The sequence below is a fragment of the Raphanus sativus genome, chromosome 6 (genome assembly GCF_000801105.2).
Source record: "Raphanus sativus cultivar WK10039 chromosome 6, ASM80110v3, whole genome shotgun sequence".
NCBI classification, from domain to species: Eukaryota; Viridiplantae; Streptophyta; class Magnoliopsida; order Brassicales; family Brassicaceae; genus Raphanus; species Raphanus sativus.
In genome coordinates, this window is record NC_079516.1 from 12,072,483 (window position 1) to 12,098,559 (window position 26,077).

At 28.8% G+C, this 26,077-nt stretch overlaps 3 protein-coding genes across 3 annotated transcripts; 1 reads left to right on the forward strand and 2 right to left on the reverse strand.

The window, feature by feature from the left end:
• Positions 1-12,991: 12,991 nt before the first annotated feature.
• LOC108806821 (probable trehalose-phosphate phosphatase J) lies at positions 12,992-16,051 on the forward strand. The gene is made up of 11 exons (XM_018579017.2): positions 12,992-13,581; positions 13,672-13,812; positions 13,901-13,972; positions 14,055-14,150; positions 14,238-14,294; positions 14,383-14,484; positions 14,624-14,701; positions 14,798-14,867; positions 15,113-15,183; positions 15,360-15,452; positions 15,614-16,051. Exons 1-11 carry the CDS (start codon positions 13,312-13,314, stop codon positions 15,662-15,664), a joined length of 1,101 nt encoding a protein of 366 aa, XP_018434519.1. The 5' UTR covers positions 12,992-13,311; the 3' UTR covers positions 15,665-16,051.
• Positions 16,052-18,546: 2,495 nt separating this feature from the next.
• LOC108810994 (ethylene-responsive transcription factor ERF057-like) lies at positions 18,547-19,644 on the reverse strand. Its single transcript, XM_018583063.2, has one exon. The coding sequence runs from the start codon at positions 19,490-19,492 to the stop codon at positions 18,674-18,676; it is 819 nt and encodes a 272-aa protein (XP_018438565.2). The 5' UTR covers positions 19,493-19,644; the 3' UTR covers positions 18,547-18,673.
• Positions 19,645-23,090: 3,446 nt separating this feature from the next.
• LOC108810211 (type I inositol polyphosphate 5-phosphatase 5-like) lies at positions 23,091-25,788 on the reverse strand. Its single transcript, XM_018582340.2, has 9 exons — positions 25,517-25,788; positions 25,355-25,432; positions 25,080-25,143; positions 24,892-24,996; positions 24,235-24,799; positions 23,964-24,157; positions 23,773-23,881; positions 23,533-23,681; positions 23,091-23,463 (listed from the first exon to the last, which is right to left on the reverse strand). Exons 1-9 carry the CDS (start codon positions 25,569-25,571, stop codon positions 23,262-23,264), a joined length of 1,521 nt encoding a protein of 506 aa, XP_018437842.1. The 5' UTR covers positions 25,572-25,788; the 3' UTR covers positions 23,091-23,261.
• Positions 25,789-26,077: the final 289 nt, after the last annotated feature.

Genomic DNA, 26,077 nt, shown 5'->3' on the forward strand with positions numbered 1-26,077 from the left:
CAATTTTGTTTTAACTTGAAGCAAGCAATTTTCTTGTTGACCAAAACATCATTTTAAGAGAACGACCATGTTTCAAGTCAAGAGAATACTCGTAAACTTCGTGGATGGGCACAACTGTGGTCTAATATTAAAAAATGTTTAGTAAGCATCTCGTTTCGGATTCAAATTTTGTTGAAAAAACAAAAAAAAACATGACTTTAATTAAAAAAAAAATTTGTTGAAAAAGAATATTCATATGAAAAAAAAAATTCGTTTAGATTTCTGGCAAATAAGTGAAATCTTCTTTTTTTTCTCACCAAAAATAGTTTGTCGGGTGCGCTCATATCAACACTAATGCACCGGATTCCATCAAAACTCTGTAGTTAATCGTGTTTCAGCGAGAGTAATACTAGGACATGTGACCTTCCAAAAAGTTTTCGTGTTGCATTTTTTTTAAAAAAAGAAACTTTTTCAAAAAAAAACTTTTTCCTAAAAAAAAACTTTGTCGATGTGCATGCACGTGTAACTAATTCACAATCTAACTTTCTGATACAATTAGCTACACGATGAATCGTTCGTCGCCAAAAAAATAATAATAATAATTAGAGGTTGTAATGAAAACCCACAACAAAATCTTAATACTTAAAAAAATCGCGAAATCTAAAACTTTGCTTTTTCTTTCTCAAAAAAATATATCTTAGTTACAAAAAAAAAATATATCTTAATACTTAAAAAAACTAACTGAAGATGATCAAAGGCGTTGATTCGGCCGGAAAACATGGGTCTGTTTTTTTTTTTTTTTGAAACAAAACATGGGTCTGCTTACAGTTTATAACTTGTGACAAAATTGGGTAACAGTCAAAACATTAAGGCTCTAACTGGTGATCGTTACGGGAACAAGAGGAACGATTGGAACACTAAACAAAAAGGAATGAACATGAATAAATTAAAAGGAATAGATGCAGAGAGGGAATGGAATAAATTGTCCCTTTAAATGGTAACCAACAAAAGGAATAAGTATTTTTAACTAATATAATTTATAAACTAGTTCAAAGACATTTAAAAATAATTAGCTTTCTTCTTCGTAAGCTTTAAAACTCCTCTCTCATATCTTTTGCCTGCACAAAACAACGACATGATTATTTTTTTCCACCAGAACTCTAATCTATAACCACTATTTCTCCATGTATCTATAACTTAAATATATTTAATAGAAAGAAGACATATACGAACCTATCGTCGCCGGGAGGCATGTCTTTTAGCAGTCCAAATTTGTTCAGCAATATGATCTCGCACAATTTCCATATAAACTCCTGCCGATGTATTTTGGTTCACTTGTTCATCACTCTCATCGTCTGAATTGTTGTTCACATTCGGATGCATATGTGTGGTGTCTCTTCCCACATCCCATTCTTCAAAGTCAACATCTTTAATTTTGTTCCAGCGAATGAAGTTGTGTAGTCCCATTGTTGCAAATATAACATTTCTTTGCGTCGAGATATTATAACATTTCTTTGCGTACCTCTTCACGTTAGAACTCTGATGGTTGTTTAGGTTAGGTGAGTAGAATAGTTTTCACATATATAATAGAAGTAATGAATGTGGGGGACTCAATAAATTAAAATGTTAATTTTCTAATTCATGTTAAAGATATTTAACAAGTTTTGTCATTTTCCATTTAGTTCCTAGTCAAAATTGCTAGGGAATATTTTCTTCTGTCGTTCCATATACGAAGAGGAATAGTGAGGAACTTTGTGTGTTCCATTTATGTTAAAAATTACCAATGAATGGTAAAAGAAAAAAAGGAATTAACAGGAACGTATCATTCCCTCTTGTTCCTTAAGTTTCAAGAGGTCACCAGTTACAGCCAAAGTGTAATTATATAAAAAGTGTTATTTGCAGCTTTTCATTTTTTATACTTTAAAGTGCAAGGCCCTAAGTGTAATTATATAAAAACTAACGGTGGTCAAAGAACTGAAAGAATCTGAATATCTATCTAGTCTAGGATCAGCCGTGAAACCTTTTTTCTTAAACCATTACGTCTTCGCTTACGTACATCGATTGGATGACCTAATTATTTGATATGGCAAGTATTTAAAACAATTAACTATTACTTCCATTTTTGAGTTTACACCATTCGAAACCTTGTAAGAAAATGAAGAAACTTTCTATGAATGTCAAAGAAAATCTACTTTCCAAAAAAATGTCAAAGAAACTACTTTTAAAGGAAAATAGCATTCTACAATTTAACATTTTACCAAAAAAAAAATAGCATTCTACAAATAAGTGTATCGATCACGTTCGCATTTGACTTCAGAAATTTTTAACATACAACGAATCGGAAAACGGGAAGCACATGGCGAGCGAATGAGATCCTAACAAATCGAAAATATTATCTTTTATAAATTTATTTAGGTAAAAGAATAAAAAATAAAATAACTGATTCGTCAAGGGTGTCCGGTGTCCAATTGTCCATCTAGTATTTCCCCGAGGGCGTAGGCGTGAATGTTCTCGTTCACGTAAAGAATTTTTTTTGGTCAACATTGTATAAGCACGTCACGGAATCATGAAAACATATATTCGTTCATTTTGATCGTAGTTTAATATGATACCAATTATATAACCTTACAAAAGAAGAGTTCAAATGCGAATAGCTTAACTGGAAGAGTTCAAATGCGAATAGCTTAACAATAAGCTTTTTATTAAAAAGAGTTGGATGACTGACTAGCCATATTGAAATTTATATCCGAGTTTTGGTATCCCTTCATTGGTTTTAAAGTTCGGCACTTCGCTAAAAGTTAATCCTGGACATAAAGATGTTATATAACACATAAAATTGTCATTCCTAATAATAGAAAAGGATGGTTTGATTTTCTTTTAGAATGTAGTATGATAGTATCCAATATTCTTAGCTGGTCAAAATGTCAAACGCTCTGTTCCAGTCTCCAAGAATCTTATTCGTGTTAGTTGTCAACCAAGCAGGAAGTCTATTGGTTCTTGCCATTGACCAGGTAATCACAAACGTGGTCAAATTAAATGTTCGAATGATAAAAGCGGTTCAAGCAGTGCAGATCAAGCAGATCAAGCGGATCAAGCAGGAGAAGTGCATATCAAATAGGAGAAGTGCAGATCAAGTGGATCAAGTAGGAGAAATGCGGTTCAATCAGAAAATAGCTATTATAGTTTTAAATGATAAAAATTCAAATAAAATAGATTAAATGTTTAAAAGATTGTATTAAAATATATGAAAATATATAATATATAAATATAGTATATAAATAACAAATATTATTGCACTAAATCCATGATATCACAATTTTAAAATAAAAATTTAATGAAATATATAACTTCCATTATTTTTCATATTTCAATTATATTACTATATACTTGCGTAATACAAAATACGCATCTTTTATATTAGTATACATATTTAAGCTATATTACTATAGATATACATAATATATTATAATTGAAATATGCATTATATTAATATAATTATTAAAAAAGTAAATATTATATGACAAAAAATAATAAGTAAAATCATAATTTTGTATTGTTAAAGTTGTAAATAAAATAAAATAAAAATATTATATTCATAAAACTCGACAAATATATTTTAAAGTTATGTATTGTAACAAAGTTATTTATTAACAAAAAAAAAGCAGATCAACACCACCAAATGTTGGCGGATGAGATCTGCATGCAGATCTCCTGCTTTTTCCACAAAAAGACAGAAAATATTGATCTGCAGATCTCCTACTTAAACTACTTTTATAAACATAAAAAGGTGAATGGTGAATGCAGTGCGGAAGAATTGCATGTGCAGGAGAACCACATTTGTCCCGCTATTCCATTCGCACACTAAGACTGAGATTTACTTGAACAACCCAGATTCTTTGTAAGAATTTGAATTCTTGTCAGAAAAAAAAACAGGTTCCTTGTTAGATTTTGAATTCTCGACATACCATCTAACCTCTCGGCTCTCACAAAAAAATTACAATTCATTTTTATTTCGAATGTCCTTTTACCTTTTATATCTCTCCCTCTTTCGAGAGTTTTTTCCAATATATAGTTTTTTCTTCCACTTCAATGTCACGGAGATGGTGAACTTTGATTAAGCACATAAGACTATATATATATATATATATATATCTTGACTATTTTTTTATAATCTTTTATACAATAAAACAGAAGTCAATTGACAATTCTATGAGTGACATGTGGCTTTTATCATTTTTAATTAAAAATAATTAATTTTTGGAAATTGTTTTAGTTGCTAAATATTTTTTTTATCAAAGACAAGTAAACCGATAAGCAGTTACACACCCATGATTCACGTAACTTCCCCATTCCACGATTTTTAATGTATTATTTTTTTAATGTATTATTTGTTTGGTTCTAATCATATATATCCCCTAATATTCGAGAAATTACCACTATCGTAAAGTAAAAGGTGAGACTGAAGATGGTGGAACACGAAGACAGAGGAACTGAGATCAAAGAATAATTGAAAACAACACTCATTCTCCTTTGTCAAGAGTGAGTTAGTTTTTTATTTTGTTAAATGAAAAATGAGTTGTTTTGAACTTTTGTTTCATCTAACAGTGATAAATTTTAATGATTCTAGAGTTTTGTTGACACCGCATCATTAAAAGGTTGAACGATTAGAGGAACATGGAGATGGATGATCGTTTCCATGTTTACTCTTTTTATATTTTCATTCTATTTCATTTTTGTAGAATTGCCAGTTAAAAGTCAATCACATGTGTTGACGTGTTGTTCTGACATTTATATGCAAGTAATTTTCAGTGAAAATCAAACCAATATACGAGCCGTATAAAGATTGAAAAAAATTACCGAGGAAGGGTGATTTGAAAATAAGAAGGAAAATCATCTAGGCATCCGGATTCATGAACGTTAGTACCATCTTTTAACAAATCGGTGAGTTCTCCTTTTCTAATCCTATAGTTTTTTTTGTTAATCATTCGTTATGACATTTTGGTTGATTTTGCTGAGATTCTTATAAACTATTTCAACTTCTTCAGCTGAAATATTTAACCTTAAACATTGTTTGCTGATTTTGTTGTGAATTTCGTTTGGTTGATGTGTTTGATTGCAAAAAGTAATAACGTATATGTATGCTTTAAAAGAATATATATATCTCTAACTATTTAATCATACTTTCTATAAATATATAAGTATTTTATATATAAGCAATCATAATAACTAATACTTAGACTTATATTTTAACAAAATCATATCCTACACCATTCATACACTTTTGATTTTCTAATTACCGTTTTATATTCTAAATATAATGTGATCCTGCACATAGTAGGGGCCATAATACCATAGTACTAGACATAATTAAATATATTCAAATTCTCTATTTATTTTTATTCATAACTATTTGTATTTATTTTTCAGATTTAATATAATAGAAATTTGATTCAGAGTAACAAAATATTTTCAAATTTGGAATGGAATATTATTAGGCATAGTAATGCCCATGCATAGCATGGGCCATAATCCTAGTATTCAATAACAAGGATGTAACAAGAGCATATTTCCACGCGATCCACGGTTCGATTTGTTACATGCATATAGTTATATACATAATCCACAGGATTAACAAATTTTTATGCACACATACGCATTGTTTGTTGCTTACAATCATCAACGTGTACATACCCCGTATACACAGTAGTCCACATTACCATTTTCTTATGCAAAAAATAACACACACACACATATATGTATATAAAACTATAATATCAAGTACTGTTACAGCATGAAATAAAAGGCAAATCTTATATAAACCTCTAATAGTTCGATTGTTTTAAGCAAATTATCCCAGTGAGAGTTTTTTTATGAAATCAATTTGAATATAAAGGCAGAAAATGAAAACTTTGATGGCAGAAAATGAAAACTTTGCAAATGCATCGTATTAAACAGTTGGATAGTTAATGAGAATAAAATAATAGCAAACAAATCTAATCTACTAAAACTGAAATACAAATAATACTTAATCCTTAGTTTGCACAAAAATTACCACTTTGTGCCACTGTCTTAAGAATAAACGATGTGAATATTTCCTTAACAACCAAACCTAAATTGATGTCTCCTTTACTGATTTAATTGGAAACTGAAATCCCCTTCTCTGATTTAATTTAAAACTAAACCAAATGAACCAAAAATATGTCATTCTCCGCAGCATCCCTCGGTTTAATATACATTGGTTTGCTATCAAGTAACTTTTTTGTCATCTAACTTTTAAATTGCATCTTTTATTTTGTTTGCTCGGTTTTATGGTTTGAGCAGTTGTATGTTTGTAACATCATATATATTATGATTTACACATGTATAAAATGTTAATATATATTTGAAATTCTTAGTTTTATTAGTTAGCATCAAAAATATTATTATAGTTAGTATCATTAAATTTTCTCGGTGAACAAAATCAAAACTAATAATTGATTACTTTTTTTTTGAAACTGGATTGATTACTTTTCTGAACTCAATATGATTCCAAAACCATTCCTACTTCCAGGCAATCGTCATAAATATAACAATATCAAGCAACTAACACAAACAATCTAAATCTAAAGCTATTTAATGGATACTAATAATAACGTGTTTTCCAAACTATTTTTTTCCTATTTCAACCAATCATCATCATAATAAACAATATATCAATTAACTGAGACAATCTCCATATTCTCTTATCAAACTTTGAGAACACGTATTGCTTATCTTTAGTAAGGAATATTTTTTTTAGTAATGAATATTCTGGTTTTTACTGTGATTAAATTTTAAAAGGAAATGTATTTAAACTAATTTAAAACCGCATATCTATTTATATTATTAAAGTTAAAGTACACAATTGGATTGTTTGGAAAGAAAGATAATAGAATAAATGAGATACGTTTGGAAACATGGATAGTAGAGATGTGTATTTTTTTTATTTATACATTTAGCCATTGTATTTTCAATAAATTAATAACAAATAAGAATTGTTTAGAAATATGAATAACATATTTAATACTTCTTTTTATTTAAACATTTAGTCATTGTTTTTACAATAAATTAAACAACTTTCTTTCTATATTTCTTTTTATTTACAATTCTGTCACTATATTTACAATTCTTTACGGAGAAAATAAAAACATGTACCGAAATATAAATAGTATATTATATAATTCTTTTTTAAAAACAGTATTATTACCTTATTTAGTTTAGTCAAATATAAAAATCTATATTACTAAAGTTGAAGTACACAATTAGATTGTTTGGAGACAAATATAATAGTATAAATGAGATATGTTTGGAAACATAGATAGTAGAGATGTGTATTTTCTTTTATTTATACATTTACCCATTGTATTTTCAATAAATTAATAACAAATTAGAATTGTTTACAAACATGAGTAACATTTTAATACTTCTTTTTATTTAAATATTTAGCCATTGTTTTTACAATAAATCAAACAACATTCTTTATATATTTCTTTTTATTTACAATTTTGTAACTATATTTACAATTTTTTATGGTGAAAATACTTCTTTTTATTTAAATATTTAGCCATTGTTTTTACAATAAATCAAACAACATTCTTTATATATTTCTTTTTATTTACAATTTTGTAATTATATTTACAATTTTTTATGGTGAAAATAAAAACATAAACTGAAATATAAATAGTATATTATATAATTTATTTTTAAAAACAGTATTATTACCTTATTTAGTTTAGTCAAATATAAAAATTTCACGAGTTCAATTTTCAAAAAACAAATATCATAAAATTAATAATAATTCATAGAAAAATAATGCAAAAATTAAAATTTTGAAACATGGATAAAAGTAAGAAAAAAAGTAATTGATTATGTTATTAATAAAAATTGGAAATCCATTATATCAGTTTTAAAATATACAAAATGGACTAATCTAATTACCTAAAAACATTTTTTTGTCTAAAATAATCATAAGATAAAATTTAAATTCTACATACATAATTAAAATCAAAATAATAATTTAAAGTAGATTTATATCAAAAATTGATTTAAAATATGCATATATTAAAAAAAATTATTTTTACTAAAATATTTTCCAATAACCATTATTAAAAATGTTTTAATATATATAAGAAAAATACAACAAAAATATTAGTTTCATATACCAACTTAAATTGTAATTTTTATATTTCACATTAAATTTTAAGAATATAATATATGTGATTATTTATAAAATAGTACATATAAATTACTATTAATTATATGATTAATTATATGATAGACCAATTCAATTAATTATATGATGACATATATATGATACATAATAGTGAATAGGGCTGGCGTTTACATATCCGTTCCGGTTCGTTTTGGATCTGTTTGGATTTCAGATTTTCGGGGTCAAAGATTTCAGTCTCATTCATATATTTCTAAATTTAAGTTTGAATTATGACTAGGGCTCGACGTTCATGTATCCATTCGAGTTCGTTTTGGATCTGTTTGGGTTTTCGGGGTCAAAGATTTATGCCTTATTCAAATATTTCTAAATTTCAGTTCGAATTATATTCGGATCTTTGCGGGTTCAGTTCGGGTTCGGATAACCCATTTTTAATTCGTTACATATAATTTCTTAAATCTATAAATAAAATAATATATTGTATATAAATTTGAATAACATATGTCAGAATACCTAAACTTAATATATAAATTGTTTGGTTTAAATTTTGAATCAAAAACTATTTTAAATTTTTTTGGTGTTTTAAGTGTACTTCCACTATGTTAGATATTTATATTTGACTATTTTTATATATTTTCAAGTACAGTATAACCTCTTTAAATTAATAATCGATAGATTAATATTTCTATAAATTAATATAATTTCATAGTCCCAAATTGAGTTTTTAGTTCAATTAGTATCTCGATAAATTAATAATCTCTATAAATTAATAAAAAAATATAGTTTTGGTGTAGTCCCAACATTATTAATTTATAGAGGTTTCACTGTATTTACACCAACCTAAAAGTATCATATATATTCAGGATGTTTTTATATACATTAAAACTAAAATAATTAATATATATACAAGTATATATTTTTTTTTCGGATACATTTTGATATCCAAAATACTTCGGTTCGAATTGGTTATGGTTTCGGTTGTCTAAATATTAAAATTTTGAATAATTTAGATATTTAATAAATTTTGGTTTGATTTTGGTATTACTCTTTCGGATCATGATCGGTTCGGTTCTTTAGATTTGAAATTTTTATCCAATTTTGATATTAACATCAAAAAATAAATAGCAATATATTTTGAAATATACATCCGCACGGGCGTGCGGATCAAAATCTAGTCTTACCTATTGAAATAGAAGTCATAATCTTTTTCATACATGATCTTTTAATGTGTGATATGATCTTTTAATATGTGATTTTTAAGTTGAACTGTATATTAATATTTTTTATTTAAATACATTTTTATATTTACCTAATAACAATCTAACCATAATTATATATCACAATTTGAATTTTCTAAATTTTTGGAAAGAATCTTCCAAACTATTTTATTCCAATATTCTTTTTTTACAACTCCAATATTCTTAATATTACGTTAAATTTAATAATTAATGCAGTAAGTTAATATGTTAAAGCTAATATTTAATAATTAATGTCGACATATTAAATTAAGAAACCAGTAATAATTATCGCATAAGCTAAACACTATAAATATACAATAACCAAAATCAATATTTTTTTTCACAACCGACCAATAATTACCCTAACATATCTCACATATACTCTTCCAAATTCGAAAATAGTTTCTTAATTTCTAATTTTTCTTAATCAAATATATAACATTGAAACTAAATATTTCAAACTCAAAATGATAATATTTCAAAATAGTATTGTAATTTTCTAATTTTTAAAAACCAAATATATAATTTTGAAAATAAATATTCTAAACTTAAAATGATAATATTTTAAAATTTTATAAAAGACAAAATTATAGAGGTTAAAAGTGTAATATTTTGAAATGCAGCACGAAAAAAAATAAATTATGTTATAAAAATTAAATGTAGTATAATATTCTGAAATTTTAATTTAATAACAAAAAACCAGAAAACTTAATACTATAATATCAAAATATCTTATATCAATAAAATTTATTAAAATAATATGTCACCATAATTAAGTTATGTCTCCCTAATATCTGAAATATAAATTTGTGATTGTAATATTTAATATTTGCATAATCGAGATTCTATATCATATTAAGTAAATATTCCTTTTGTCAGAGAATATTTTGACAAATATAAAATTTTCAAAGTAAAAATATTCCAAATAAAAAATATATTGAAATATAATATTTCTCTTAGAACTACCAGTACAAAGTTATTCAGTATTTTAAAATAAAGTAAATAAAACAGTATATTTAGTTCCCATAATATACTAAAATTTTAGATTTATTTTTTGAACACAACACTAAGATATAAACTATTCTAAATAAATATAATTAATAATTTTTAAAAAATTTATTATATGCAAAATATTAAAATTGGAAAAAAAAAATGACGAAGATTATTTATTTGATTATTTAAAATTATGAATTTATTGTACAAAACTTAAAAATATATTAGTTATGTAATAATATTTAATAAAAATATTTATAAAACAAATCATTATATATTGGCTATGTCAAATAAAAAATATAAACAATAGTAGGAGTGAGAACTAGGTACTTATGAGAAGGTAGACAAGTAAGGTTGATGAAGAAGAGAAGAAAAGAGTTTTCTATTCTGTTTTTTTTATAATTCTTGTAACAAGATATTTTCTTTTGAACTAAATTTAAACATTCAATTTAAAATATATATATATATATATATATATATATATATAAACAATAAGATTATAGAGTTACACAATTAGGGACATAACATTAAAATATAAAAATATATACTATACAATCAAATTTATATATTTGAACTATATAAATATATATCTTGATATGCTGGTTAAAGTTTAGTAAGTTTATTTTAGCCGATTTTATGGTTAGTTCAAAATAATGTTGTTTTCAAAGATAAGTGGCGAATTCGAGTTGCATTTATATAATTATTTGTACAGTAAAAACTCTATAAATTATTAATATTGAGACTATTAATTTTATTAATTTATAGACTTAACAGTTTACAAAAACCCTTTTAGATTTTTTATTTCTAGAATATTTTTTTATAAAATAATAATAGTTGATTTTCTTATATATATATATATTAACTTTTAAAATTTGACTTTTGTATCGTTGTTATACTATTTATCGTATATGCAATATCTTTCATAGAATTTAAATGTAGTTTTAGATATAATTTCACCAAATATTATAAAAATATATTGAAGTGTTAAAATAAAATTAAAAATAAATTCATTATTAATATGAAATAAATGATATAATATTTTGTTTGTACTTATATAAACTTATTTGATAAATTTATGATTTTAGTGGGACTATATATTTATATATAATTTTTTAAAAAATATTATCTTTTTATTTTAACTCGTGTCATATTTTGAATCGGTCTAATTTGAAACGAGAAATATTTATTAATTTACTTCGTTTATTAATTTATAGAGTTTCTTACTGTATTAACAACATTATTATTAATTTGATAAAGTTTTTTTTATATATCTCCTTTGAGCAATTTTATATATTTCCTAGAAATTCAAATGCTTTAGTTTTGTATGTTTCGTCCTCGAACATTTTATTTTATAAGAAATTACACACTTGGGGTTGCATGTCATGTGTGGGAGTGACAAATGTGTGTTCCACTAGAGTGACACCATTTTCGTGACAGTGTGATATCCTATAATATTGCCCAAAAAGCTTATCACTATAGATAATAGTAGTTGATAAGTACCAAAGCCAGATGGGTCACGAGATCAGAAACGGTCGCAAAACATATATACACGTGCAAAAAATAAGAAGCGTTGCAACTTATACAATCAAAATTCAAATTGTTTTGATACTTCAAATATGAACTAAAACTCCATCGAATGGTCACTCATATTTTAAGGAAAACTTAGAGTAGATTAGTAAGTTTTGGTTTTCGTGCTCATTGCTGATCGATATGTACATTTGAAATTAGTATGATCAAATTTTATGTTCGAAATTGAAGTAGTTATCAATGTCGAATTGGCAATCCGCTAAAAACTTTTGGATACTTTCGAATTTTTCCATTAATTATTTAAACATCAATTCCTGAACAAAAAAAGTCAGGTATAGAAGAAAGTTCGAGAGCTATTGGTTTATTACAATATGATGATTCATCTTTGATTAAATAACGTACAATCTATAAATAATGGTAATGTCATTTTAGTTATCTTACGTGTGCATGGCCATGGCTCATGGCTGTATCTATAATCCATCGTAACTCCGCAAGGGGTCACACTCACCCTCATATTATACAATACTGCATTTGATTGTTAACGAAAGCGATGAAGTCGTCTAGCTTGGGTTACCGTCAAGAGCTGGACAACGTAATTTAATAACTCTACAATACATAATTTAAACTTTTAAAGATTTGAGTAAGGCGATTATACGCATATAAAAACACACCTATCCCAAGTTTATTGCATGAATGTTAAAATTGATCGTGAAAGCTCTTGGTTACTTAACTACCATATTATGATCTTTGACGTTAGCTTACTTAAACAAATATCTATACGACGTTACATGAACAAGATGAGATGAAAACGGTGATTCCTTTCGGTCTAACCACGTGGCAATGTAATGTGGTTCCTTTGCATCTAACACACGTGGCATGTATTGGGACCAACTTTATTTTTATATACAAAGGGAAGAGTCACCACCAGAACCTTGTAGGTCCTACCTCAGAACTTCGGTCCCATGGCTCCCACTTGTCACGAGACTCTCTCTCTCTCTCTCTCTCTCTCTCTCTCTCGCTCTAAATCTTGGTGCGCTTGAGCATCTATATAAGCCACCTCTTGGACTTGGCATTTCTCCCACACTATCTCTCTCCATCTTACTCATCTCTTCAAACACTGCAAAGGCCAAATTACAGATTCGAATAACAGTGCAACTTCTTCTTCTCCTTCCTCTGTTCCCAACACCTGTCGTTTCCTTAACTTCTCTCCTAGTCACATTCTCTTTACTAAACCCTTTTGAAGTTTCATCTTCAATCACTGGTTTTCTTATAAGGGCACGATCTTGACAAGAAGATCAATAACTTTCACTTCACATCCTCTGTTCTGAAAATCAGAAAATCCCCTGTTTTTTTCTTTACTTCTTCTCTGCTTTATAGTTTTATAAGATGGTGAGCCAAAACGTCGTCGTATCAGACGCCAATACCGGAATCATAACCGTCTCCAACTCCTCCGTCTTTACTCCTTCTGCTCAAAAACCACCGACTGTTCCTGGTCACATCTCGATTTCCAAGAAGAAACTACTCAAGAACCTTGAGCTCAGTGGCGCTCAAAGTCAGAGACTCAACTCTTGGGTTGATTCCATGAGAGCTTCTTCTCCTACTCACCTCAAATCACTTCCTTCTCTTTCATCAGAAGATGAGCTCAACACTTGGCTTGTAAGCTCCATCACACACTTTTTTCAGACAAACTCTGTTTTCATAGGTGATTCTTGAATTTATGTTTTCTGACGTTATAATTTCTACCAGAAACGACATCCTTCGGCACTTGACATGTTCGAAAGAATCATCGAAGCTTCGAGGGGAAAACAAATCGTTATGTTTCTGGACTATGACGGTACTCTCTCTCCAATCGTCTCTGATCCAGACAGAGCTTTCATAACCAGCAAGGTTCTTATTAATTTATCAAGACATAGGTTTTATAAACATCTTCATTGTTGTTTCTTTCTGTATCTAATTTTCGTTCTGTGTTTCACAGATGAGAAGAACGGTGAAAAAACTGGCTAAGTGCTTTCCAACTTCTATAGTTACTGGTAGATGCATAGACAAGGTACATTTCATTTCCTATTTTGAAAGATTAATATTAATCAACAAATTGAAGTTAATTAACTATAAGCCTAATATTTTTGTAGGTGTATGGCTTTGTGAAACTAGCAGAACTGTATTATGCTGGAAGCCATGGAATGGATATTAAAGGCCCAACAAAAGGTTTCTCTAGATACAATAAGGTATACAAGATTATAAAACTCAAATAGTATATAAAATTACAATCCCAAATTTTCTTTTGTTTAGCTAAATTTTACTTTGTTGTTTAGGATAAACCATCTGTTCTTTATCAACCAGCAGGAGACTTTCTTCCCATGATCGATGAGGTAAAGAAAAGTTTTTTTTTTCTTTTTGTTCATCTTTCTGGAATCTGTATGTATATGGTTGAGTATTTAATTTGAAATGTTTTTATAGGTTTTTAAACAATTAGTGGAGAAAACCAAATCAACACCAGGAGCCAAAGTGGAGAACAACAAGTTCTGTCTTTCTGTACACTTCCGTTGCGTCGATGAGAAGGTAAATATTTTACTATATATACTTACAAATTTCCTGACTTGTATATATATATATTTAAAAGCAAATTTCTACTGTAAGTTCTTCCAATTTTATTTGGAAAATATTAAATGCTCACAATTTTGTTTGGAAAAATATTCAGAAATGGAGCGAACTGGCTTTAAAAGTTCGGTCGGTGGTAAAGAACTATCCGACATTGAAACTGTCCCAAGGTCGGAAGGTATGTTGTGACATCTTCTTGTTGGTGAATTCAAGTAATCTATAAAAAATGTAGTAAAACTTATGTAAGTGGAATTTATTTTTGGACTTCAAACAGGTTTTTGAAATCCGACCAATGATTAAATGGGACAAAGGCAAGGCTCTTGAGTTTTTGTTAGAGTCACTTGGTAATATATTTCTCCTCTTTTATTTTGATTAATTTTACATTTCAAAGCACATAAAAAGTTGAGATCTCGAAAAGTTTTATACCTTGTGCTTGTTTGACGTATCTTACTGCAAAACGGTATATTATTTAGAAAAACAGAATCATCAACAATAGTAACGCTCTTGAATGTGTGTTATTTTATAATAATAATTTTTCTTTTGCTAAAAATGAATAATAAGTTATTAACTAATGCTCTGGCTGTTGCAGGATTTGAGAACTCTAACGACGTATTTCCGATTTATATTGGTGATGATCGAACCGATGAAGATGCTTTTAAGGTATACAAATTTACTTAGTGTTTTAAATATTTCTATTTCATAATTTGAAGTTATAAGTCATTTGGATATATTAAAACCCCTTTATGTGAAACCTATCCATAAAATCCTATACTGTACAAATGATTTCACATTACTAATTGTATTTTATATACGTTTTAACTTGTGACCTAATTTAGCTGCTTCAAGAGAGAGAACAAGGCTTTGGTATTCTTGTCTCCAAATTCCCCAAAGACACTAATGCATCGTATTCTTTGCAAGATCCACCCGAGGCAAGTACATATACATATATACAAACAAGTTAACATATATACATTTATCCAAGTTAAAAAAAGAAACAAGTTAAAATATACATGTATCCAATTACGCGTATAGGCACTCCTGCACCGTATATTTGTACAAGTATAATGATTTAATTGTGTGAAATGTACAGGTGATGGATTTCTTGCGACGGTTGGTGGAGTGGAAACAGATTCAACAATGATCGTAAAGGGGGCAATGGAGTAGTCACAGTAAAAATAATTATCAGCATATAGTATATATTTATAGATGATGTATATCCCTAACCTTCAATGGAACATTTTACAAGACATACGAGGGAAAATTCTTAACGTGCCCTTATATATAGGTTGATCTTGTTCATCATAATTCTCCTTGAGAAAAATATGAACATGACCTTTTGTCAATCAGGGATATATTTTTCTTTCTTTTATAGCCTTCTAATTCTATTTCTTGAAGGCATTATTACCTTGTAAACTAAGGGAAAGTATGGGAAGGGGTATACCTTTTGTAAAATCTACAGAAAAATGTGTATTATTTTATGATGTAATCATATTTTCTGTCCTATATATGGCTGTTTTTATCTCCACCAGTAATGTTGTAAAATGTTTTTTTTCCGGCATCATCTTGCAGAACGTATTATAGTTTATTTGTTCAATAAAAAGAATGTTTCATTTCAAATGCTGGAACCATTCTTTAAAAATCATGCATCAAAATATTGAACAATACAAATTTGTCAACCGGAAATAAAAATTCTTAAGTAACATTCATTTTTAATTTCACTATAAATATACTACTTCTTTTTGGACTAAAACACCAAATATAAAATACACATAATATAGTTTTATTATCAAAATACGGTTTTAGTATTTAATTAAAAACATGATAAAATTGCATCTATTGTATATATGGTTGCAAAAATCGAATAAATTTACGAAAATTTTAAAATACAATAAAATGAAACAATTTATTTTCTTTGAAACATCTCAAATAAGAAAGGAAGGAGTTAACTAAAAATAATTTAATGCTTAATAGGATGTAGATTGTCGACTAGTGAAATTTAGACAGACATCCTTGATGGGTCCGTTCCTTTTTCCACGACATGAAAACATACAGAGTGTTTTTTCTGATAATGACTGAGAAATGACTATTTCTCCAACTTCCAAATCTTCTTGTGAATTAAAGTACATTTTTAACCACAAAATAAGGGTAAAAGTACAATTTTCCCTTTGTTGCTATGCTTGCACCACATGAAAATAAACGTTAAGTAGGGACGTGTTCTTCTTTCATATCATTGGCCGCTCAAGCTCCCACCATGCGCATATTTATCTGTAAATTTCTTACACGTTTCAACATTGGAAATGTCGGTCCACGCTTCGAGATCTTTGATCTGTCTAAACTCAAGCATCAATGTTCGTATTAAGTTAAAAAAGGATCATGAACATATCACATATGTGGTGTTTAAAGAAAAAAAGAACATATCACATATGTATAACTGTGCACATGGGGATGCATGGGAAGAGGCATTCCCTAGAGAAATTTAAATGCTATGATCGTTTATTGTTAATGCTTTAAGAAACAAGGAACAAACAAGCACATAATTATGGAATAAGTTTTTTTTTTAAGATTATGGATTTGGTTAATATCTAAACTATTAAAGGAGAAGTACAAATATTATTTACCCGTTAAAGTTGCACAAATATTACAATAGAATGTCACTGATATAAAAACACTGTGTTTTGTATTTAAATTGAACCAAGCTTAATTTTAATAAACCGACACGTTAAACTTAAACCATTAAATTGTTATCATAATTACTGAACCATTTCAAGGCTTAAGGCATACGTTCTATGAAAAAATTTATACCGAAAATTATGTCTAATTATTAAACCATTACTATATCATACAATGACAGACCAATAATTAAACATAATCATTTCTAAACAATCACAAATAGAATACCTGTTTACATATCGTACTATAACATTCTTCCTCTGTTATGACATTGTTGTTACTATTATAACTTTGTTCATCTTTGTGTACCTTTTATATACATCATAAAAAATAATGGTTTATGTTATTAATAAAAATTGGAAATCCATCATATCAATTTTAAAATATACAAATGGACTAATCTAATTACCTAAAATATTGTTTTGTCTAAGATAATCATAAAATAAAATTTAAAATTTATATACATATTTCAAATCAAAATAATAATTTAAAGTTGATTTATATCAAAATTTATTTAAAATATGCATATATTCAAAAATTTATTATTACTAAAATATTTTTCAATAACCATTACTAAAAAATGTTTTCAATATATATAAAAATACAAAAAAGATTAATTTCCTATACCAACTTAAATTATGGTTTTTATATTTCACATTAAACTTTAAGAATATAATATATATGATTATATATAAGACAGTACATATAAAATACTATTAATTATATGATTATTTATATGATGGACCAATACAATTAATTATATGATGACATATATATGATACATAACAGTGACTAGGGCTGGGCGTTCATGTATCAATTCTGGTTCGTTTCGGATTTGTTTGGTTTCGGATTTCTGGGGTCAAAGATTTCAGGCCGTTCTTATATTTCTAAATTTCAGTTTGAATTATGACTAGGGCTGGACGTTCAGGTATCCATTCGGGTTCGTTTCGGATCTGTTTGAGTTTTGGGTTTCCGGAGTCAAATATTTCAGTCTTATTCAGATATTTCTAAATTTCAGTTCGGATTATATTCAGATCTTTGCGGGTTCAGTTCGGGTTCGGATAACTCATTTAAATTATTTTTTAAAATTGATTATATATTTTGAATTTCTTAAAATATATAAATAAAATAATATATTGTATATAAATCTGAATAACATATGTCAGAATATCTAAACTTAACATATAAATTGGTTTGGTTTAAATTTTGGATTGGGCAATATATTTCTGAAATATACACCCGCACGGGCGTGCGGTTCAAAATCTAGTTGTCGTTATTGTTGTCCATGATAGCAAATGTCCGTACCATTACAAAGATATTGGATATTCCAATAAACATGGCCCATTAAAATAAATGATGTTACAAATGAAAGCATAAACAGAGTTAAGTTCATTGGTCCTCTGCATCAAGAAGTTCTATATTACAAAGCTCAAAACATATAAACTTCTAAAACAATTATAAACGAATGAGTTTTGAAGGCTTATACGGATCCAGATAGTTTATCTATAGCGTCCCAATCAATCTCAAAAGAAGGATACTTCTGCAAACCCATGCAAAAGCTCTCATCTTCCTTTACCCATTCGCTTGACAAATCCAACAACGTTATATCCGACTCTAGAGAAGAACCAAACCCGTATCCGAACATATCCGAAAATTCACGCTCTCGATCTGGTGTAGGACCTGTATAATGAAAACCAAAGAACTCTTCCTCTGTTTTGGCCGGTTTCTTGAGCTCATGCAGGGGAAGATCTGAGGTATTGAAGATGGATTCGATCTTAGCGTTGACAGTAGGAGACAAGGTCTGCTTGTATTCTCCATTGTTTGGGAAATTGAGACGAGCGTTTTCTCCTCTTATCCTACGAGCAGCTTGATCGTAAGCTAATGCAGCTTCTTCCTCGGTTTCAAACGTACCGAGCCACAACCGGGTTCTGGTTTTAGGCAACCGTATCTCAGCAACCCATTTGCCCCAATGTCGTTGTCTTACACCGCGGTATAGCTTAACCGGTTTACTTACGTCGGTTTTCTTCATTAGGGTTGGTTTTGCGTTGAGAAGATGGAGGTTATGTGCACTACCGCGACGGCGAGCTTGGTTTTGTCTGAGATGTAACTCTCTTTGAATTTGGAGGATTTGAGTGGGAGTGAGCTGGTTTAGCCCAATTGGACCCGTTTGGTTATTGGGAGTTAATGGTTCTTGTTTTGATGAAGATGGAAAAGAAGAAGATGAAGTTACCTTCATGAACGGTTCAAGAGCTTGCATGAACTCTTCTTTGCAGCCATTCATATTTAAAGCTATTTCCATTTGTGATTTAATACAAAAAATGAAAATAAACAACTGACGGAAATAGAGATGAGCTTCTATAGAAAAAGAAGAAGCCCTATTGGAAAAATAATTCGACTAAATAATTGGAAAAATGCACACAAATGCTAAGACAGGAACGAAGATTTTTGTTTGTCGTCTGGATTTGAAATATTCTTGTGTGTTGATAGTTTCGCCATATCCTCTGGCTTATATATGTGGTGAAGTCAATGACGTTGGTGACATCATGTGTGTGTTGTAAATAACTACACACTAATGTTTAGTTACAACACCAGATGCATATTTGTTCTAAAAAAAACATCAAATGCATATATCTAATAAAAATGCATCGAAGTAAAATATTAGTATCATACAAACGCGTTGACAATTGCCATGTCCACTCAAATTTCGTTATGTACTCAAGTCTATTACCACTTCTTTAATAAGAAATAAAAAGAATTAACTAATTCATACATGTTTATGGAATTTTACCATGTGTTAAATTCATTGCGAACTAAATCATATGAACAATGTATATAGATATTTTTTTTTAAGATTTCAATCCCATTAGTAGTCTCTTGCATATCTACTAGTTGATTGAAGTTTTGATATAATCCAATCTTTGATATAACAACAAAAAGGCATGTATAAAATGTAGTACAGTGCTTCTTCTTTTCAATGACAAACATCAATAGTGATTTGTATATGAACTTTGGAAATGACAAGTTCAAAAAAAAAAAACTTTGGAAATGACTGTTGATTGGTTCCTTTGAGTGTTGATTGACAAGTTCATGGTTTGTATTACAGTGCTTCTTCTTTTCAATAACAAACATCAATTTCCAGAGTTCATATACAAATCACTATGAACTTTTGAGTGTTGATTGGTTTCTTTTCATGGTTTTTAGCCTGCTTTGCTAATTTTCCAATAACTTTGCTAAGTTGAAAATAAAATGCACAACACTCAAAGGAACGAAATGGAGTTGGAACCAATCAGCGTTGAGGGTAAAAACAAACTGGCCCTGCATAGAGAAACTCTATTGGGTCCCATAGAGACGTGTTCACACGTTGTATCTACGTGGACTTGACTTGTAAACTACGCAAAGCACCTTCTTCGATCTTGAGTATCATTTTAGCAGAACAAATTTATTCAGCTCATGACTTCTAGTTCCTTTTTTTTGTAATTTAGAGACCGACAAAGATTTCTTTACTTCGGAGTTTAGACATTTTTATATATTGAAAACAATAATATTCGAATTTTAATTATAATACAAACATAGTATTAAAAGAAATGAGGCTCAATGTCAAACAATAAGAAAGAAATGGTCAATGTATATAAATATAACTTTAGATACTTTTACAAAAGAAAAAGCTTTAGATAGTAAATTTGGATTCTTTATCAGCTTTTGTTTGCTTCAGGGAAAGCAGGGAACTCTATGTTGCTTCTCTTAAAAACTGTTTACAACAACCACCACAGAAAGTGAAAAGTTACTATCATTTCTCTCGTATTTTGTTTTATGAACAAAACCATTATAGTTATAGCCTTATAGGAGTGCATAACTCGACTAACGGTTTCGATTAAGCCATGCGAAAAATTATAAATGTACATAGATTATATAAGTGACTGGTTTATACCAATGTCGATATGTTGTATCTTCACATAGGTTTTTATTTGTTTGCTTAGAAGTATCATCACTAAGGCTTAACAATTACGTATATCTGAGTTCTACGGGTGAAATGCAAAAATCATAAAACCAAAAGAAATTTGTGATGAAACCGCTAATTAGTTGACTATAGGCCATCCTTTTTCAAAAAATATTAAGTAGTTGACTTTTGTATGTCAAAGCAGAATAATATCCGCTATTCTTAATGAATTCATTGCTAATCTAATAGACATGATTAGGTAGCTAATCGATATTTATCATGATTCAATGGATCTCTATAGATAATTAGCACCAGTGGACTCGCACCGATTGCATGCTACCTCTTATCTTTACTTATAATTCCGACAATAAATGACACTTTGAGTTTGTTTCACTTATTAATAAAATTAAGGTTCATCAAGAGGCATTTAAAGTAACAAAAGTATGAGAAACCATATGGAGACGTGCTCAAGAGAAAATGAGTACAACACATAGACCAATATGGTAAAAATTCACACAGAACCGACAGAGAAGTGCTAGTAGGAACAAGTTTTTCACTAATATAGATGCAATAATCAGATAAAGACGATGTAAGGTATAGCCAGAGCTCACGCGGATGTTTATTTTTATAAATAAATAATTATTTTGTTTAAGTGATAATATATATTTAAATTTTTACATATATTAAATAATTATTTAATATGATATTTACAAAATAATAATTTTATAGTTTATATTGAGTAATTTTATTTAGTCTTGTAAACTGTCGATAATATTATCCGCATTTTTATAATATGATTCATGCATCCACACGAATGTATATTTTCTTTTTACGGGTAAAATTTAAGGATAAAAACATGTATAATAAAAATTATACATTATTTAAAATTAGTGATATATATTTTATACTCTTCAAAAATTTATCATATTGAATTTAGATTTTTTGCTAGGAAATAAACGTCATTTGTCGTACATATGGATGCAGAGTTATCAATTTGGTTTACAGAATCAATGACAAAAAAAAATTAGATTGAGCTAATATTTATATAAAAATATACGTAAAGTAATATATTTATATATTAATTTATATTTTATTTATATATTATATAAATGATTTTTATGTGACTTTTTTTAGTTATTACTAATAAGTAATAAATAATAAAAATATAACTATATGGATTAAAATAATATTGTATTCTAAATTTAGTTAATGAATATCTAAATTAGTTTAGGTGGTGGATTTATGATTGTTTTCTAATGTTTATTAATTAGTTATTAATAATATAACATTAACATATCTAAATATATTTTTTTTCATGGTTTTAAGGTTGTTTACCTAATCAATGTAGCATTAATTATTTTTCATGTTTATTATTTAACTATTTTAAATTTATGTTTTAACATTAATTAGTTTAAAAATCAATATAGGTATTTTGATGGCTGTTTAATTTGCTAAGAGGATAATAAATGCTAAAATTTAGATTATGTAGTTTTCAGTGGCATTAAAGTGTAATCAAATAGTTATTTTATATTGAAATTGGTTTAGGAATTTATTTAATTAGAAAAAGAATACTTTTAAGTAGACTTATTAATTACTTTAGTACTATTACTAAATAAGTTGTAAGTTTTAGTAGTATTTCTTATTTTTACTTTTTATTTTATTAAAATCGATACACACATGATTTGTTTAAAATATAGAAGACAAGGTTACAGAGTTCAAAAATAAAAAATCGGCCACATTTCTTCGGAATGTAATATTTCTTCAAAATGTATCTTTAATGTAGTGGTTGAATAGTCCATGTAGATGTCCCTTAACCGGAGTTCAAGTTCTCCTAACGACAAAATTTTTATTTTCAGCCATTTTTTTTCTTTTTCGGATTCTAGGCTTAAGAATTCTAGGACCGACTTTGCAAGGTTATATAGCCTTTCCACAGTTTAAACCCGTAATTTTAAAACAAGCGTACCTAAGTGTTGTTGTATCATTTATATGGGACATGGGTTGTGAAGGCATGTATTTGTGTCTCAAGAACACATTGTATTAAAAATAGAGTTAAGAATTTGTTGTTTTTTGTTTATCCAAATGATCTATACAATAAAAAATAATACTTATTTCAAAAATAATTGTAACAATTTTAGTCGTAAAAACTATGCCTTTGTGGTATGCAATCTTCAACTAATCTTGCAGCCGCACTAGAATAACCTTTCCTGAATCTACCTTTGTTCATACTCTTTACAACAACTTCTACTGCAAAGATTGCACAAACCGGTCTGTGATCTGAAAACCGTGAAGAAAGTTGTTCTATTCTTTCTCCTCTCCATAGAATCCGATCACACCTGAACACATTCAAATGTATAGCTTTTAATCAAACCATACAACGTGGTTCTTAAGTTTTGGATTAGTACCAAGCAGGAGTACGTCTTTTTCTTTTTGACTTGGTGGTTTCTCCGGCGTAAGCATCTGAGTTTTGAGAGTATTTATATGTTGGAGCAAAGAAGATTTGACCTTCTTGAAATCCAGAGAAGACTCTTCCTGCTCCTCTTTCAATGTTGAGCTGAAATAATTAGAGATCAAAGTAGTTGGTCAACCGCAAAATAAAAGAACGAAAACTTATAAGAAATTTTAAGAGCATTATAATACAAAACCTGATCTTTCTCAAGAAGCCTATCCCAATCATTGTCTTGTAGTAATACTCTTGTCTCTTCATAGGTCAAAGCAACTCTGTAATTCAAATCTCCAAGCCAAAGAACTCGGCTGCAAAATTCCCAAACATCCTTTTAGCGGTTTTTATTTGCTTGTTTATCAAGAAAGGCTTATGAGTTTCATGGGAACATACTCATGATCAAGGATTCTTTCTGGTGCGCAGCAAATAGGGTTCTTGGTGATTTTGGGGAATTGAGTATGCTTCAGAATCTCAGCTACATCTGCGTTTCTTCTCATCTCATCACCTTCTTTCTCACCAGAAGCCAAATGGCTACACACAAAGCAAAAGCTTGTTTGGTGCAGTGACATGCTTACAGCAATACATCCCTGTAAAAGCACAAAGATATATATTCTTTTTGCTTGTGTCAACAATCTAGAATTAATCAAGAAAAACGTTATTTTACCTTGTTTCCCAAGCGACCCATGATTCCTCTTCCAACAGAATCAAGCCTAAGATGAGATATGTGTGGAATCAACTCTTTTCTAGCCCAAACAGACAAAAATAACCCAACCATTTGTTTACTAGCAATCAATCTATAACTCATTTGTTCCGGCATCTTGGTAGTCGCAGGAACATCATCAAACAATAAATTCTCATGAACCCTAAAATTTTCAGGCTCCACATAGTTATCGTTATCTACAACATGATCACTATACTTTTTTGACCGCCTAGCTTCCCAACCAAACGAAGTACCAATAACCTGACAATTACAAGTCTTCAAAAGACTTGAATCGACACGATAGTTTCTGCTCAAAACTTTAAGGTTAGGTCTTTGAAAGAAACTTAGAGTACTTGGTGTTCTTGACTCTTCACCACGACAACTACTACTAGCGGTTGTTGTTCTTGAAGCAGAGTCTTGCTTCGGTTTGTTTAAAGCTTGGCTTATTAGAGCTAACCATTTAGCTGCTGGCTCATTGTCTTCAACCACTAATACATTTCCTGCACTTAGAGGAACAATCTCTTGAAACCTGAGATATACACAAACCATGTAATGATAATTCATTCTTTTATAACGTTAAAAGACCTACGAATCCTAAAATTATCAAATATTAATTCATACCCACAGATGTATATATCTGCTGTGCCTTCAACGAGTAAGAAGTCTTCGAGGTTAAGATCGTTGTTTGGTGTTCTTCCTCCTACATTCCACGTAGCTACAAACACCCTGAGAGATGAAAAAAAACAGTGAATATGAATTCGAAAAAAAAGCAGAACGATTATAAATTAGAGATTGATTCATTATCAAACCTGAGTTCACGAAACTCCTTTTTTGGTGCCATAGAACTCGACAGGTTCAAGCCTTCCATTCTCTCTGACGTATATTACAATTAAAAATATCAAAATTTTCTTAGCAGACCTTAGATTTCATCTGGGATCAAGAAGACCCCACATACATATCAAGATAAAGAAGAAAAAAAATGACAATGTAAATTTATTTTTCTTTAGTTTGCAAGCAATCGTACATATGATAAATATAAACTTTTCTAGGGTAGGTTTACCCAATAAATCAAAATTTTCCTAACCAGAAGCAGTCTTCCAGATCATCGAAGAAGAGTTGTCAAGAATCGGTTTCTTTCGAGTAGCCATTCGTCGCTTCAAATCTATCAAACAAAGATCCAAGAGCCATTTAATTATAAGAATGATAAATATCTTTTCTTGTGATGTACGTATTTAAAGAAGAATACCATTGAAATATTCATTATTGTTGCCTTGATCATCATGATTTCCTCTGTTGTTCATATTATTTGATGCATCTTTTTCTTCTTTACCAGACCGTCTTGATCCAAAAACCTTGGGAAGGATTGACTATTCTCCACAAACACCAAAAACGAAAAACACTTATTTTTCAAGTTTAAATAGAACGAAATTTATGGGATTCACGTCGTCACATTTTCGAAGAGAATTATAATTAAAACTCCAGTGACAACAATAATTGAACCAGGAAGAGAGAGAGAGAACCTTCTCTCTTCTTGCTTCGGTGGCTGTTCTCAGAGTCCCTATCTTTACTGGAACTCATTCATCAAAATCTTCGACACAAAAAAAGACTGGAAACAGAGAAGTTGCAAAAAAGAGTTAAACATTGAAGTTAATAGATCTTGGCAGGGCCTAACTCTGATTATCTATGGACTATGTTCCAAAAATATTAAGGGTATATTTAATCGAATATGAAGCTCTAAGTTTAGTATTATGTAAAGTTTATACCATAATTTATAAATTTGTTTAAAATTATTTTTAATTTTAATCTT